Source organism: Stegostoma tigrinum, chromosome 18 (genome assembly GCF_030684315.1).
Source record: "Stegostoma tigrinum isolate sSteTig4 chromosome 18, sSteTig4.hap1, whole genome shotgun sequence".
Classification (NCBI taxonomy): domain Eukaryota; kingdom Metazoa; phylum Chordata; class Chondrichthyes; order Orectolobiformes; family Stegostomatidae; genus Stegostoma; species Stegostoma tigrinum.
Window position 1 is genome coordinate 42,221,720 of NC_081371.1, and position 18,660 is coordinate 42,240,379.

At 45.2% G+C, this 18,660-nt stretch overlaps 1 protein-coding gene across 2 annotated transcripts in view; it reads left to right on the forward strand.

Moving 5' to 3' along the window:
* The window catches only part of lrriq1 (leucine-rich repeats and IQ motif containing 1), a 220,694-nt gene that overhangs the window by 110,582 nt on the left and 91,452 nt on the right, over positions 1–18,660 (forward strand). For both annotated transcript variants that reach the window (XM_059652467.1, XM_059652466.1), the window contains one exon: positions 20–199. In XM_059652467.1, coding sequence (XP_059508450.1) covers positions 20–199 — 180 coding nt within the window. The remainder of the gene's footprint in view (positions 1–19; positions 200–18,660) is intronic.

Below are 18,660 nucleotides of genomic sequence, written 5' to 3' on the forward strand. Positions count from 1 at the left end.
TCTATATTGCTTCTTTCAGATATTCAATCCTAAAAATGTTATCAAGTCTGAAGATACTAGATGGTGAAAGGATTAGTTCTACTGATGAGTTTTGTGCCAAAAGGCAGAGCAGACCTTCACCGGGGAGTTTTCTGGCACTGTGTCAGACTCAGCTTCAAGACTCTGAATTATTACTCAAGAGACATGAAACTGAACTAGAGTAAGTCTCTCTCTTCACATTTCATCCCTGTTAGACTGTAACATGAAACCATGCTTCATGCAAGCAAATACTTTATTGACACATATGTTAGTTTGATTAAAGAATTGCACAGAACAGGAAACAGGGCAATTTAGTATAAGTATTTTCCATTATATCAACACTTGATTTTAGTTATCCGTTGGGGCTAGGGTGTGGGTGAAATGAAATTCAATATTTGATAAAAATATCATGTTGGTTTACTGGTTTCTCTACATAATATTTTAAATATGCCAAGTCATTCCATGTAAGAAAATTACTAAAAGAAATTTAGACAGGTTGCAGAGGCAATAACACGTCCTCCACCATAATCCTCAATACCAGTGCCCTCCAAGGCTATGTACTCAGTCCTCTACTATACTCCTTATACACTCATGATTATGTGGCCAAATTCCACCCCAACTCGATTTACAGGTTTGCTGATGACACCACCGTTATTGGTCGGATCTCAAACAATGACGAGAAAGAATTCATGAAAGAGATGGAGTACTTGGTAAGTATGAAGCCAACAATCTCTCCATCAACATTAGCAAAATGAAAGAACTCTTCATTGACTTAAGGAAGCAGAGTGGAGGGCATGACCCTGTCTGTATCAATGGTGCTGAGGTGGAGATGGTCGACAGCGTCAAGTTCCTGGGAGTGATGACCACCAAATGTTTGTCCTGGTCCACCCACATTGACGCAATGGGTAAGAAAGTATCCCAACATTTTTACTTCCTCATGGGGCTAAGGAAATTTGGCATGTCCATAAGGATACTTACCAATTTTTATAGATGCACCACAGAAAGCACCCTATCTGGATGTGTTGCAGTGTGGTTTGGCAACTGCTCTGCCCAAGATCACAAGAAGCTACAGAGAGTTGTCAACACAGCCCTATCCATTATGCAAACAAACTTTCCATCCATTGATTGCATCAATACTCCCTGCTGCTTCAGGAAAACAACCAACATAAACAAAGATACTGCCACCCTGGTTATACTCTCTTCCACTCTCTTCCGTTAGATGGAAGATATAGAAGTTTGAATACACGTACAAATAGATTCAAAAACAACTTCTTCCCCGCTGTCATCAGACTTTTGAACTGAATTCTCAAATGTTCATTCTAATCTCCCTCTCTGCACTTTGTCTGTGACTGAAACACTGTGTTCTGCACTCGGTTCTGCTACCCTGATGCACTTTGTATGGGACGATCTGCTTGTACAGCACACAAAGCAACACTTTTCACTGTATCTTGGTGCATGTGACAACAATAAATTAATCAAGATTCATAGTCAGGGTTTTACATACCAAAATGTCCCAATCTTAGGAAATGAGTAAAAATGACCTGAGTCAAAATTACGTTAATAGGCAAGGGTGATTAAAAGCTTGGTCAAGTTGGGGTTTTAACTTGGTGAGAAGATGAAAAGACAGTGACCTATAGAAGAAATTTTAAAGTCACATGCTGTGGTGGACTATGCCAAAGGGTACATAATTGTTGAAAAAGATACTGATACTGTCATAATTTGACTTAATTTCCTATAGCCATAGTGATTTCTTTTAAGAACAGCTTTTTAAGCCATACTTGCAGACCAAATAGATTTTATGCACTAATGGACTTGGATTTACTTCTAAAAACCAAAAGAACTGTGGAGTTATAAATCAGGAACAAGAACAGAAGTTGCTGGAAAAGCTCAGCAGGTCTGGCAGCATCTGTGAAGAAAAATTAGAATTAACGTTTTAGGTCAGGTAACCCTTCCTCAGAACTGATGGTAGCTAGAAATATGCTAGTTTATATGCAGAAGGTAAGGTAGGGAGATGGGTAGGAAGGACTAAACAATATATGGGGAGAGACCCTAAAGAAAGAGAAGAGCAGTTGAATACACGAAGGAGTGGATAATGATCTGGCTAGAAGGATAAATAGAAGGGACTGTTAGTGACTAACAATTGATAGTGTGTATGGCAGACTATGTGATAACAAGGCCTGGTGTGTGGGGTAAGTAGCTAAGACATGTTCATGGGAGCTAATTCAGGCCCTAAAATTATTGAACTTGATGTTGAGTCTGGATGGTTTCAGGGTTCCCAAGTGGAAAATGAGGTGTTGTTCTTCTACCTTATGCTGAGTTTCACTGAAACATTGCAGCAAGCCTGAGACAGAGATGTTGGCCGGGAAACAGGGTGGTGTGGTAAAGTGGCAGACAACTGGAACTCAGGGTCTTTTTGTGAGCAGAACATAGATGTTCTGTAAAGTGGTCACCCAGTCTACGCTCCATTTCCCCGGTATAGAGAAAACCACATTGTGAGCAGCAAATGCAGTAGACTAAATTCTGGGAAGTGCAGATGAAGTGTTGCTTCACCTAGAAGGTATTTTTGGGCCCTTGGATGCTGGGGAGGGAGGAGGTATATGGGCAGATGTTGCACCTTCAGTGATTATTGATACAAACAAAGAATTGAAAGACAGCAAAAAGGAGGAAGGCCATTCGGATTATAGCAATCAGAATCGGTTACCTGTACAATATCGATGGAAAACTAGAAAGGAACATAGGTTTACTGGCAAGGTGCTGTAGGGCTGTAGGGGGACATTGGGGATGAAAGAAGTATGGACCAGGGTGTTCCGGAGGGAATGGTCCCTGCGGAAGGTGGAGAAGGGAGGAGAGGGGAATATGTGTCTGTTGGTGGCATCTCACTGGAGCTGGCAAAAATGGCATCTGATGATCATGTGGATGCAGGTGGGCTGGGAAGTAAGGACAAGGGGAACCCTATTGCTGTGGCAAGAGGGAGGAGAGTGGGTGAAGGCGCAAGTGCAGGAGATGGGTCATATTCGATTGCGAGCTTTGTCGACAACAGTATTGGGGATTCCTCGGCTGAGGAAGAAGGTGGACATTTCTGAGGCTCCTTTCTCAAAGCTGGCCTCATCTGAATATGTGCGACAGTGATGGAGGAACTGAGAGAAAGAGATGGAGCCTTCACAGGAAGCAGGGTGTGAGGATGTGTAATCCAGGTAATTGTGGGTTTATATTGGATATTAGTGGCCAGTCTATCCCACGAAATGGAAACAGAGATGTCGAGAAAGGGAAGGGAGGAAGACCAGGTGAAAGTGAGGGCAGGGTGGAAATTGGAAGCGAAATTGATGAACTATTTCAATTAGAGACGAGAGATGCAACAGCACCGATGATACCATCGATATATCAGAGAAATAGCTATGGGTGGGGGCTGGAATAGGACTGAAACAAGGAATGTTCCATGTACCCCGAAAAGAGACAGGCATAACTGGGGCCTATGTGGGTTCCAATGGACACCCCTCTGATCTGAAGAAAATGAGAGGAGTTAAAAGAAAAGTTGTTGAGAGTGAGGATGAGTTCAGCCAAGCAGAGGAGGGTGGTGGTGTTGGGATGGTTCAGGCATTTGCTCCAGGAAGAATTGAAGACCCCGAAGATCATCTTGGTGGGAGATGGACATGAAAAAGGATTGCATGTCAGTGGTGAAAAGGAGGTGGCTACAGCCTGCAAACTGGAAATTCTGAAACTGGTGCAAAGTGTCAGAGGAATCACGGATGTACGTGAGCAGGTATTGGATGAGGAGAGAAAAGGCCAAGTCAAAGTAGGGTGAGACAAGTTCATGGGGTACAGGCAACTTTTGTTTTGTTTGGTATTTACTTCTGATTGCTTGTGACCCAATATGGTAAATAATGGGGCCTCAAACATTTGTTAGGCAGAAGCTGCATTAGAACATTATTTCAACGAGCCACCACACACTGCAGCACAGAGGAACTATGAAGAGCAGAAGAAAATCACCCATACAGCGTATTCAAAAAGAACAGGTATCCAATGAACACAATCTGCCAATTTCTCAGCAACAAACCCAAACAAACAGACAAAACATGCCCAGAAACCATAACCACTCTCCTCTACATCAAAGACATTTCGGAAATGACTGCCAGACTACTCGGACCTCTTGGCATCAGGGTAGCCCACAAACCCACCGACACACTAAAACAGCAGCTAATGAACTTAAAAGACCCGATACAGACAACAAGCAAAACGAACGTCATTTACAAAATACCTTGCAAGAACTGTGACAAACACTACATTGGACGAACAGGCAGAAAGCTAGCCACCAGGATACACGAACATCAACTAGCCACAAAACGACATGACCCACTATCACTCGTATTCTTACATACAGATGAAGGACACCACTTTGATTGGGACGACACGTCCATCCTAGGACAAGCCAAACAGAGACTCGCACGAGAACTCCTAGAAACATGGCACTCCAACCAGAACTCCGTCAACAAACACATTGATTTGGAGCCTATCTACCATCCTCTGAGAAAAAGAATAGGAAATGACATCACCAAGCCAAGGAAACCTAAACAGATAACTAGAAAGCGGGACATAACACCAGCGCTTCACCGGCGGCTCACTGATGATGTTACCTAGAATGGTGACGAAACATCTGGAAACAAACCTTCCAGCTCAGTGAACCAGCTTACATCCGGAACAAAACAAAGACCCACTCTTCTGTGGACCGAGAACAGGAGAGCGCGATTGTGTTGGAGGTGGAAGGAAGACTTCGGGTTGGGTGTGCACCCTTGCAACCGGTGGATCTTAATGCTGGCTTCGGCCTAATGCTGGTTCAGGGGAGCAGCCAACCTGCAACGATGGCTGCGGCGAGTGCTTGTGCCCTGGGTCAGGGGGTCCGGAACACCACCCGCGTTTCCATGAAGAAGGTGGATGAAGGTGTACCTGTGGACCGCACCTTCTTCGTGAAGAGGGTCCTGTTGGACTGTTGTGGGTTCGCTGCTGCGAACATTTACTGCCTGCAGGATTTCCCTGGCGGAGGTTTCTACGATGAGACCTTCAGGAGTGCCAAGCTTTGCAAGCGCTTCCTGGAGGTGTTGAAAAAGAAAGGAGTTGAGGGCCCCCTCTCTGTACTGACCGCTGTCCCGCTGTTCGTGATGCCGGTGCAGAGGAGCCGTATGGTGACTGTACACATGTACAACCAGCATGTGCCAGCAGCTGATGTCCTGACCTCAGAAGGTGCATGAAGGTGGAAGGGGACCTAACCAACATAATGGACCCCTTCGGGATCTGGACCAGTAAGAGGCAGGTCAGGGTGACGCTGAGGACGCGCGCGGATGGGAACATCGTACACTCACCGTCCAGCTTCGCAATCGGTGGGAGCAAGGGCTACCTGACCTACGCAGGGCAACCCAAAGCCTGCCATGCCTGCGGTAGGTCAGGTCACGTGGTGGCCGACTGCAAAGCCACCATCTGCAGGAACTGCAGGGAGGAGGGACACCTTGCAAAGGATTGCCCACAAGAAAAAAGCTGCAACCTTTGCGGGGAAGTGGGCCACCTCTATAGTGCATTCCCGTGGCGGGGGACCACTTACGCCCAGGTTGCCAGCAGGGGTAATGCGGGTCAAAACCCCCCCGGAGGAGAAGAAGGCACCAGGCCCCTGCAAGGACCCCCCTAATGTGCAGGAGGGCCCAGCCCTGCAGGACGGACACGAGGCCACCAAAGCACCCCTGCAGGCTCCACTTCCCCCGCTCCCCCCCCGACAAACCGAAGTCGATGGAGGAGGCGACAGGTGTCCCAGGGGAGTGGACGACGGTCCGGAAGGCGAGGAGGAAGGCGCGCCGGCGGGCCCCGGCACCGCAACCATCAGGCGGGAAGCGGCAGCTACAAGGGGGCTATAAGAGCTACTCTGACAAGGGGGATTCGGAAGAGGCCCGCCCAAAGCAGAAGCTGAAGATCTCCATGGAGAAGGAAAGCAGGACCCCAAGTCCAGGTGACGGGAGGCGTCCTGAGGCTCCCTCCGAAAACCCAGCCACGCGCTGCTGGGGCCCTGGAGGGCCCCCAGAACCTTCAGGCGGGAAGCAGGAAACAGCGTGTCCCCAGCCTGACCCAGAGCCGGACTCTCCTGCCTCCGTACCCCCGACGGGGGGATGCCACCTGGAAGGCAGCACAGACGGTTTCCTGAGCCCGGAGAGCGTCCAGCAGTTCGCCCAGGCAATGGGCATGAAGGGACAGATGGAGGGGCTGGACCTTGGACTCGGGGAGGGTACTGCGGTCACTGCCTACAATGGGGGTACGAGTTGCGAGCGTTAATGTGCGCAGCGTCAAGTCCACCGCAAGATGTGTGTCCACATTGGCCTACCTGACCACTGTAAAGGCAGACCTCCTGTTTCTGCAGGAGCGCAGGATACTGCACCTCAGCAGGTATGGGAAATGGTCGGGTGCCTGGACCTGTGGGCCTTCGATCTGGTCGGGGGGGTAAACACTGTCGCTCCTCGGGCCTGGCTATTCTGCTGCACCATCTCTCAAGTTCAGGAGGTGGTGGGGTGGCGCCTCCTAGTGGCTGATGTCACCTACAGGAACGCTCCCCTGAGGCTGATCAACATGTACGCCCCAGCGGTACGGAGTGAGCGGTTGGCCGTCCTGCAGCGGCTTCCACCCCTGCTGGCTACATTCAGGCCGTTCATCCTAGGCAGAGACTTCAACTGCATCATCGATGCAGATGGAAGATCCGGCGTGGGGACAGCAGGTGGGGGAGTCAACTGGACGTCACGTTCAGGTTCCTGATGGGCACGGTGAAGGACGCCAAGCTGCTTAACGTCTTCAGCACCCCTGCAGACGGAACGCAGCGGAAATACACCTGGCCGCTGCCAGACGGGTCTATCCGCTCAAGGATAGAGTTCCTGTTTGTGTCACAGGCGTTCTCGGTCAGGTCCACCGGCATCGAGCCGGTGTTCTTCTCTGACCACTACCTCCTGCTGGCCGGCTGTCACTTACAGGACGACCAGCAGGCCGGCAAGGGGACATGGAAGCTCAACACGGCTCTGTTGACCCCAGAGAACATCGAGGAGCTTAAGATGGAGTACGCCGGTTGGAGAACCGTGAAGCCCCTCTTTGTGTTTCCGGGCGACTGGTGGGAGACGGAGAAGGAGAACATCAAGAGGTTCTTTGTCCTCAAGGGTGTTCGGAAGGCGAGAGAGAGGCAGGGAAAGCTGTCACAACTCCAGAAAAGGGTGCAGAACCTGCTCCTTCTGCAGTTGATGGGGGTCGATGTCACGGAGGACCTCCGCAAGGTGAGGGGCCAGCAAGCCTCGGTCTTCGCCGCGGAGGCCTCCAGGATAATCTTCCGGTCCAGAGTCCGCTCCGTGGAGCAGGACGAGACGTGCTCGCGTTTCTTCTTTCAGAAGGTGCACAAAGAGACCTCTGTGCTTAGCCGGCTGAAGGAGGACGACGGCTCGGTGACGTTGTCTCGGCCCGACATTTTGAGGATCAGCAGATCCTTCTATGCCGGACTATACGACACGAAGCCCAGGGACAGCACGGCCTCCGAGTCGTTCCTGTCGTCTATCATGGAGGTCTTAGACGACGGCACGAGGGAGTGGCTGGACTAGCCGATATCCCTGGACAAGCTGACCAGAGCCCTCAAGTCCTTGGAGAGGAATAAGACTCCCGGGAGTGAAGGCTTACCGGCCGAGTGATATTCCGCTCTGTGGGACCTGGTCGGCCAGGACCTGCTGGAGGTGTACGATAGTGCCGTTCAGGCATGGGAAATGTGCAAGTCCATGAGGAAGGGCATCATCACCATCATTTACAAGAGGAAGGGGGAGAGGGAAGAAATTAAGAATTGGCGTCCCATTTCATTATTGAACGTGGCTTACAAAATCCTGGCCAAGGTCATAGCCAACCGGGTCAGGTCTATCCTGGAGTCAGTGATTCACCCTGACCAAACCTGTGCTGTGCCGGGCAGGAAGATTGCTGAGAGATTCGCGCTCATCAGGAATACGATCGCCTACATGCAGGACAGGCGGGTGGACACCTGCCTCGTCAGCCTGGACCAGGAGAAGGCCTTCGACAGAGTCTCTCATGCTTACATGAGGGACGTCCTCTCCAAATTGGGGTTTGGGGAGGGCATCCGCAATTGGATCTTGCTGCTCTACACCAACACCGTTAGCGCAGTCTCGGAAACGGGTGGGAATCGGACAGTTTTCCCATCAGATCTGGAGTCAGGTAGGGCTGCGCGCTCTCTCCTGCCTTGTTTGTGTGCTGTATGGAGCCCTTCGCCACATCCATCAGGAAGGACGTGAGCCTGAAGGGCGTGACTATCCCAGGCAGCGGAGGCCTTCACGTCAAGACCTCCCTGTACATGGACGACGTCGCCGTCTTCTGTATCAATCGCCGGTCGGTGAGTAGGCTGTTGGACATCTGCGGCCAGTTTGAACTGGCCTCGGGTGCCAAAGTCAATAGGGGTAAGAGTGAGGCCATGTTCTTCGGGAACTGGGACGACCGGTCCTTCATCCCCTTCACTGTCAGGACAGACTACCTGAACGTGCTGGGTGTTTGGTTCGGTGGAGCTGGGGCATGCACTAAGACTTGGGAGGAGCATACCACCAAACTGAAGCAGAAGCTGGGCAGGTGGACGCTCCAGTCCCTCTCCATCGCGGGTAAGAACCTGGTTGTCAGGTGCGAGGGGCTTTCTGTACTGTTGTATGTGGTGCAGGCCTGGCCTATTACCTGGACCTGAGCCGCTGCGGTCACCTGGGCCATCTTCCACTTAATTTGGGGGTCGAGGATGGGCCGGGTCCGCAGGGACACCATGTACAAAGACCGGGAAAACGGGGGAAAGGATGTACCGAGTGCCACCCTCGCCCTGATGGCTCCCTTTGTGTGTGGCTGCATCAAGCTGTGCGTAGATCCTCAGTATGCAAACACCAAGTGTCACTACTTACTGAGGTTCTACCTGTCCCCGGTGTTGCGAAGGATGGGCCTGGCCTCGTTGCCGCGGAACGCTCTGAGTATTTGGACCGTGCCATCCCACCTGTCCTTCATGGAGAAATTTTTGAAAGGAAACACCTTTGACCACAAGGCCGTCAGGCAGTGGTCAGCATGTAGTATCCTCGAGACCCTTCGGGAAAAGGAGAGGGTGGATCCCGTCGTGTGGTTTCCCACGCAGACTGCCAAAGTTGTTTGCAAGCACAAGCAGAAGGAGATTGCTTGGCTGGCGGTGAGAGTGGCTCTGCCAGTGAGATCCTTTGTGCACGCCCGGAATCTCTGCGCCACCGCACGCTGCCCTCAAGACGGCTGCAGGGGCGGGGAACGAGACTGTCACTCACCTACTTCTGGAGTGTGCCTATGCGCAGGACGTCTGGAGGGTGTTGCAGTGGTACTTGTCGAGGTTCGTCCTGAGCAGCTCCGTGTCACGGGACTTCGTGCTGTACGGGCTGTTTCCCGGGACGCACACTGAGACCAACATAAACTGTGCCTGCAGGACCATCAATGCGGTGAAAGATGCTCTTTGGTCTGCCCACAACTTGCTGGTCTGCCAGCTGAAAGAACTGACCCTGACCGAGTGTTGCAGACTGGTGCACTCCAAGATCCAGGACTACGTGCTGAGGGACGCGCTGAAGCTTGGGGCAACCACTGCAAAGGCGTGGTGGGGAAAGACCACCGTATGAACCCCCCTCGTCCAGAATAGAAAAAAGGGCCCTATCTGGTAACTGGGCCCAGCTGGCGCCTTCCCCAACTGGTCAGGGGGCCAACGGGGACTGTGCGGGGAGACGACTGCCGGGGTATTTTCTTTGCTTTGTTTTTGTTTTCTTCTTTGTTTTGTTTTTGTCTTTAGTTGGTGTACGTAACCCCTGGGTAACCCGGAGCGGCTTGCATGACTGGGTAGGTGTATAAATGTTTTATTTTTTGTACATTCTATGAATAAAGTATATTTTTTTCAAATTTAAAAAAAAGTGATGAAACGTCTGAAAACGAACCTTCCAGCTCAGCGAGCAAACTCACATCCAGAACCTCACCCTGAGCTACAAATCTTCTCAAAACTCACTAGTTCTGGAATTTGTGATAATTGGAACTGCAGATGCTGGAGAATCCAAGATAACAAAGTGTGAAGCTGGATGAACACAGCAGGCCAAGCAGCATCTCAGGAGCCTCTCTGATGAAGGGTCTAGGCCCGAAACGTCAGCTTTTGTGCTCCTGAGATGCTGCTTGGCCTGCTGTGTTCATCCAGCTTCACACTTTATTATCCTAGTTCTGGAATTTGTTTGTTTTAAACTGAATGGAAACAGCCATAGCTGAGTGGAAACTTTTAGTTTTTAACTTCTAACTCTCAGCAGTATTATTCCTATGAAGACTTTGGAACAGGATCAGTGTATAGGTCAGTGTTCCTGAGAATGAAATTCAATCAGATTACCTTGGAATGAAAAGTTAGTGTCAGACCCACATCAGAATCACTGATATTAAAAACCCTGAGAATGTTACTTTAAGGTGAGTACAGTGAAGGTCAGATGTGTTGTAGCTCCTGGAAGAAGCTAACTGCCGTTCGAACTGAATTCAGAAGTGACTTAAACCTATTAAGGTAATTGATACAGGGAATCTGGTCTGAATATTATATGAGTGGTGTTTTGGCTACTTTACAATGAGTGGTGTTTTGGGTCATATTCAGAAGTGGATTTATATCATTTAAATCTACAAAGGATTGTTTTGGGATTAATTAAATTATAATTTTACCACGTGTTTTAAATCTTTGAATTTGTATGATGTGTATACCATTTGTATTTTTTAAAATTTTTGTTCCTTTTCTAATAAGCTTTAGGAAAGATGTTGTGAAACTTGAAAGGGTTCAGGAAAGATTTACAATGATGTTGTTGAGGTTGGAAGGTTTGAGCTATAGGGTGAGGCTGAATAGGCTGGGGCTCTTTTCCATGGAGCATCGGAGGTCGAAGGGTGGCAGGCACATGCATTGGGCGAATAGCCAAGGTCTTTTCCCCAGGGTAGGGGAGTCCAAAACTAGAAGCATTTGGTTAAGGTGAAGGGGGAAAGATTTAAAGGGAACCTAAAGGGTATCTTTTTCATACAGAGGATAGTATGCGTATGGAATGAGCTTCCAGTGGAAGTGGTAGAGACTGATAAAATTACAATATTTAAAAGGCATCTGGATGGGTGTATGAGTAGGAAAGGTTCAGAGGAATGTCAGCCAAATACTGGCAAATGGGACTAGATTAATTTAGGTTATCTGATCAGCATGGACAAGTTGGACTGAAGGGTCTATTTCCATCCTTTACATCTCTGTTACTGTAAAATCTGCATTTCTGCTTACAATTCAGCAACAGTGCACACCATTAAAGCAAGACAAATAAAAATGTGATCTATCAAGCCAGATTCCACACCCAATTAACCCTTAATTAATGTGTCCATCCATGTCCCCTTATTGCATTAGGTCTCAGGCATTCCCACAGGCAACAGATTCCCTTTTAACTAAGTTATATACTAAAAAGAAAATATATCAAATTCCTTTTGCGTATCAAATTGCAAATATCTTTTTGCTCTGTACCGAAAAGATTTTTTTTAGCATTGGCTCCTTTTTTTATATACCGATCAGATAGCTAACTGCTGCTATCCAACCATTTGAATTTTGAAATTTCTCTATTCTCCAGCATCTGTTTTAAAACTGTGATATCAATCCACAGTCATTTCTCATTCACACGTTTTGTTCAATGAACTTTATCCTGTAGTGATCCATTACCAATGTAGCATTCATTGAGTATTCCCGCTAAACTCAATGCTATATGTAACACCTCACCAGGAATGAGAGTTTCTACCTCTAATGTATGTTTTACTACTGTTCTGATCTTTTTAGTTTCCCAAGCTGAAAGGCAATATTTCCCACAAGAGATATTATAAATTCTCCTGCACTTCAGAATGTATCATAAAGATTTAGTAAGAAGCATCACTAAAAGCAACAACTTTCAGGTTCCTGGTATCTCCCAAAGATGTGAATTTCAAAACATAGTGCTGCAATTTTAATTTTTTCACTGTTTTGTTTACCCAACTAATACCTTGTGATTTTTCAAAGTTGTAGTTAATTCTAACACTTGAAAATTGGCGCCCAGCCTTATTTGGATGCGCAGCCAATTCTGCTGCCAACTAGACTTTGTGTTTCCTCTGAAATAACTTCATAGAGGCAGATATCCCATCATCAGGTCACTCTTTATTTATGTATGGAGAGTCCTTGTCACCGATCCAGGAAGCCAACCCTATCTGGAGTCTCTGTGTACACCTCTAATTCTCTCCAGCTTTACAATTCTTGTTGTTTGGCATCTTCTATTAACTTGTCTTCTAGTTTTTTCATGGCCACTAAGACTTCTTGATCACATGGGTTTCTGCTCCTGACTTGTAATACATTCCTTGCCCTTGATAAATCATGCCCTGTGTCTTACCTTTTTTGTCTCTTTCTGGATTATTACTGATTGACCTACCCCTCCTAACTGGGATCTTTTAAACAGATCGTGACATGTCTCTCAAGGCAGGCTCACTTCCATAGAACTGCATGTTCATTTGCAACAAATTCTCAGCATAGACTGTTCCTGACAGTGCGTACAATAATTTTCAGTTCAGCTAATCTGCCATATTCTTATGAACCATTGTAGAAGACAGGACAGAACAGCACAGGAACAGGCCCTTCAGCCCACCATGTCTGTGTTGACCATAATGCCAGTCTAAGCTAATCCAATCTGCCTGCATATAGCCTGTATCCCTGTATTCCCTGCTTGTTCATGTGTCTGTCTGATTATATCTATAACTGAGTGGTTCCATTTACATTCCACATTGCTAAAGGGCTTTTTGCAGTTCATTTGTACACGTATCTCTAGATTTATCATTAGCAAATTTTATCCTCCCACTCTCCACAAAATCATCGAAAATTCTTTTTTGCTAGTCCAAGTCTGGTTCATATTCAGTCTTCCATTACTTTATTCACAATTATCTTCTTGCATTTACTATGTATTGTTTTTGATGGCATAAAATAATTTCATAGAATCACTACAGTGCGGTAACAGGCCATTTGGTTTCAGCAAGTCCACACCAACCCTCCAAAGAGCATCCCACCCAGACCCATCCCCATACTCTAATCCTGTAACCCTGCATTTCCCATGGCTAATCTACCTAATTTACATCTCTGGACACTATGGACAATTTAGCATGGCCGATTTACCTAACCTGCATATTTTTAGACTGTGGGAGCAAACCAGAGCACCTGGTGGAAACCCACGCAGAAATGGGGAGAATGTCTGTGTGGTGTGTGCGCATCACTGGAGGGTGGAATCGAATCTGAGTCTCTGGCGCTGTGAGACACTGTGAGGTTAACCACTGAGTTAGCATGCAGCCCAAAATATCCAATTTATATTAAAATATTATTTTTGTACCTCTATATCATAGTCACTATCTTGTTCAAATCTTTTCATTAGGGCCAATTTCTAATCGGCTGTGACAGTGTCCTTTGTCATTTTTTACAAATCTCATATAGTGCATTTCTGCTGATATGAACTTATCATACTCCTAAGCCTTTATTCCTGTAGCCTTTACTAAAATTTGTGAACTTTTGGAGAATGGATAGACAAATTTCCTGTGTGATTTTAACACAATTTACTTTTAGGTTTCAAAGTTTCTATCTTCTGAGTCAATTGAGCTTTTTTAATTGCTCTATTGAAGAGATTATATTCCATTGAAGGGAATATAATTGCATCCCCAATAATGTAAATTTCAAATTCACAGATTTTCCAAAGAAAAAGTTCTATTGTTTTGCCTATCCAGTTTCATCTGTGCTTTCTGCATTGATAGTCAATTTAATAACATCATTATCTGACTGGACACCGTATCCGTGCCAAATAATGATTGATTCTCGCTATGTTATCAGGAATAATCATTGTTTTCAAACATTTGGTGTGTTATCATCCCTAAATCTGAAACTGGTATAAGTTGTAAATTCCTTAACTTTATCCTGATCCTTCTTACTTAAAGAGTCTAGGCAACATTTTAGCCAGTCTATTCCCCACAATGTAGATGTGCATCCACTGTGTAATATTGTGCAGTGGAAAGCTGTTCTACCAATACATTTGCCACTGGACTGCAACCTCTTGTCACAATACCACATCCTCACATTGATCCATACCTCCATCTTCTTCTTCTGAATCTTCTGTCTCGTGTTTAGTTTTGAAAACTCTCTGAAGTGTTTTGGTCAGTTCATGTCATAATGGTAGTTTGAATCACACCCGAAATATCGATTGACTACATCCTGACCTTTTTTGAAGTTCATTTTCTTATAGTAAATCCCAAATTCTCTTTGCTTTTCAAATATCATTTATGCCTTCATTTCTAATAGTTACAGGTTACTTTCCAGTCTGTTGCCTGTGACCCCATTTCTAGATGTTCTTGACAATTTGTTAATATTAAAAACTCCATTTTTTGAAGTATCAGTAATTGCTCTTTTTGCAGTATGAATGCTGGTTGAAAAGAATGCTTTCCAAGAACAATTTTTTCAGTACTTCTGACATTGGTTCTGACAATGTATGTTTATTCACAATTTAATTCCCATGCAAACTAGAAGCCATCTATACTTGATACTTTGGTATGGTCAAATTACTTAAATATCAGCACAGACTGGACAATTTCCAAATGAAATTTCTACAGTCTTGCATGCAGTCTACTGAACTCCATTAAGTACTCTTGCATAGTAGTAACATTGATCTTTTTAAATTTGCCAAAATTATTCTAAGCACTCAAATCTTCTTTTTTTTATTCAGTTATATCCATGAAAGTTAACAATCTGTCTAAAGTTTCATTCATGTTCAAATCGTAGATTTTGATCCCTAAAAACATTGCTTCTTGTATCATGCGTGCCTATCATGATGAAAATGCAAAGATCATACTTGATTTCCTTTCGGTAAATAAGTAACCCAGGTTCATGTTGTAACTTCATTCTTCCCCTGGTCTTAAGGCTCACTTTCAAAAATCACATGTGGACTTATCATGCCTAAAATCTTTGCATTTTGACTCGATATCCTTTGCTACTGCTCCAATACAGAAGAAGATGTTTGAAGAGCCCAAGTCTACACTTTTGGTGTGAGCTTTTTTTCAGTTAACAAAACTCCATAAATTTCACACATCACGGACTACTAGCTTCCTACACATGTTGATATTTTTAAATCCAACTGCTCAGACGTGTTATTTCACACTGTTGGAGCAGGTGAGACTTGAACCCAGCCTCCTAGTCCAAAGATAGGGAAACACCCATTGTACTACAAGATCCACTGCTCTGTATATTTATACTGCTAATTGACAACTGCCTAGCCCTTGATTAATATGTTCACTAGCTATTCCCTAATTTTGTTTCATCTCTGGCATCCTTGCAGACCATATTTGATCATAGTAATTGGAGATCAATGTTTCGCAAATGCTTTGAAGGCATTTCTCTTCACAGGCCAATGAAAAAATGAATAAGTGACAGAGGCAGTCAATAAAATGATAACAATCTCAGTGTCAATTAAGTCTGTTAGATCATAACATGTTTTTGAGGTGCACAGCAAGTGACTGTTTCATCCTTTCTCAATTTGAGTTTATTTCAAAGCCAGTACAGTTTAGAGTTTTATCCATTGTGAAAACATGCAAATACTGCCTTAAACTCAAAGTATTTACCCCATATCATGTCCTAAATTGTTTTTCAGTTTGTTAAGTGGCGTTGCAAAATTGTCATTGATTTATCCAAGGTTAAAAGTAACTCACAAATTCCAATTGTAATTCTTATGCCTGGCAGTAATTGAGATCAGATGTAACTAGAGTAGTAACAGGCATCTGCAGCTGGGTGGTAGCAATGAACTAGTAATATTGTCCAAATATATGGAATGGGTAAGTTAGCAGAAATGACAAGCTGCCATTCAATCTCCCTCTTCAGTGTTGTTGGTAAGTGAAAAGTGAATTTGTTTTTACTACAGCACATGAAGTCCAATTGCCCTTGGAATTATTTAAATAGATTTGCATCTTGTTCTGAACTTTCAGTCACTACTTTAAAAAATCTAGTCACAAACAAGCTGTTAAAGTGGCTGCTGTAAATTATGTAACCCTTCACATTTGAAGGTACCATGTCTCGAGCAAATGCTTAACTAAACCTTCAAAATCTTCATGCAAATTAACACATCTCTGTTTAAGGATGGGCCAACGCAAATACGTCCTCCAGCCTAATATTATTCAGCGACCTTCCCTGAAAACCAATGAAAAAGGCCCATTCAATCAAATGTCATAGGTCATTCTGAAGCAAAGACACCCAGCAAGAGCTTTACTAAAAATCAGCTCTGTTATTTTCATTGCATTTTAAGGAGAGTTTGTAGAGACTTGGAGTTTTCGTATGCTAATATCCCAAACTTGCCTCATTAACTATATACCAATCTTCTGCAGTACACTGATTGGCCAGTGCTTTCTTGATTCTCATGTTCTCTGCGAAGAAGCCTTCGCCACTGCTAGTTCTGGGATTTCTAGCACCAGCACCAAATTTAAAAAGCTGTTGTGCACAAAGTCAAATGTTGTCAGTCAGGAGCTGCCTGTATAGTTCATGACATTTTCCCAGACATGGTAGATAAGGGGAAATTGATACCCTGCTTTTTAGACAGGCACCCAGAGTAAAGCAAGAAGCTGTCTTCTTTCACCAGGACTAGCAGAGGACTGGCAGGCTGTCAGCCTGGACTGAGGCTCCCACCTGAGTCAGTGCATTCTCAGCAGTCCAGCAGAACTTGCTAGTCTGTAGCCTTCTGCACTTCACCAGAGTTCCTGCCATCATCCTCTATTTGATACCTCACGGTCACTCTACCTCTTTTATTGCAACAAGGCTCATGCCTCAGCCATTCAAGGAGGAAAACCTTCCCACGGGGTTCCTGGCACAATCAAGGGCAACCAGTCCAGGTACTGTTCAGGCCAGTCACAGTCAGATGCTACCATCCTAAAGGGTGAGGAACCAAATGATGGGCATCAGACCACTGTCCTGACTCTTTCTACGCTATTGAGGGCTGTTTTCCTCATGGAATGAGATGAAGGTAGATATTATGGGAGATCAAAGTGGCTGTCCCTGCTATTCCTGTGGGTGCAATTGGCCAAATGTCCTAAATGTGTACGTTGGTAGTGCAGAAGTGGGAGTACTGGGATAGTGATGTCAGGGATTGCGGTGGGCAGAAATCAGACAAGAGAGATGCCATAGGGATATGACAATGAGGGGCCTAAGTGAGGTGAGTTTGGTAAGGTTTTTGATGGGCTTTTTGGAATGCTACAGAGATTAGTGCTGGGGCTACAATTATTTACAATATATATTAGTGATTTAGATTTTATGAAAATGACTATTTTAGTTCAGGTTGTGAATGACAGAGAAACAGGTGGAAAAGGAAATGATGATGATGACTCAAAGAGTGTGCTGGGGGATACTGACGGGTTAAACAAGTGGGCAAAATATTGACAGACGGAAAGAAGGCTGGAAAAATGGAGAGTACTTAGAGCTAAAGCACAAAGGGATTTGAGAGACTTTGTAAATAAAACCCAAAAAAACCAGCTTCCAAGTTCAGCAGTTTAAGGAGACAAATGGAATATCGAATCACGTTTCAAATGGAATGGAATATGAAAATATGGAAGTACTGCCGAAACTATATATGATACTAATTAGACCACTCCCAGAATGCTGTGTATAGTTTTGGTTCCCTCATATAGGCAAGATCTGTAGTGCTGGTGGAGGCAGTCCAGAGAAGGTTCACTAGGCTGATTGTCAGTATAGGATATGGAGGGATTTTCTCATGAGGGTAGATTGAGTAGGTTGGGATTATGCTCACTAAGATTTAAAGAGTGAGTAGCAACCTTATTGAAACATACAAAATTCTTAGGGGGCTTCACAAGGTAGATGCTGAGAGTTTGTTTTCTTGTGGGGGAATCTAGGACCAGAGGGCATAATCTCAGAGTAAAGGATCACCAAGTTAGGACAAAATGAGGAAGAATTTCTTCTGTCACAGGGTCGTGAATCTGCAGAATTCTTGCCCAGAGATGCATATAGAAGCTAAGTTGTTAAGTATATTCAAAGCTGAAAAGGGAATCGAGGGTTACTGGAAAAAAGCAGGAAAGTGAAGTTGAGGATTATCAGATCAGCTATGATCTTATTGAATGGCAGAGCAAATGTGATGTGTCAAATAACTAACTTCTGCTCCTGTGTCTTATGGAACCTGAGCTTCCAGTCACCAGTCATGTTAATTCTCCGCTTTGCCTTGTGCTATCCTTGTTTGTCCTCGGCATACATGGACCTTCATTGATGCATTATTGTGAGTTGGAGGAACAACATTTCATCTTTTGATTTGGCATTTTCCAGCCTTCTGTACTTGGTATTGACAATAATTTGAACTCCTATTGGCCCTCCACCACTAACTCTTACATTAGTTCAGTGCTCTTACTTTCCAATCTATCACAAACCTTCCCTTTTGTTCTTTTCCACCATGCCCCTGCTGCCAATTTCATCTGAATTGCTGAATTTTGCCAGATCTGATGAAAGGCCATTGTCCTAAAACATTACCTGCTTTTTCTATGCCTACAGATGTCACCTAACGTGCCATTTCTGACATTTTTGTT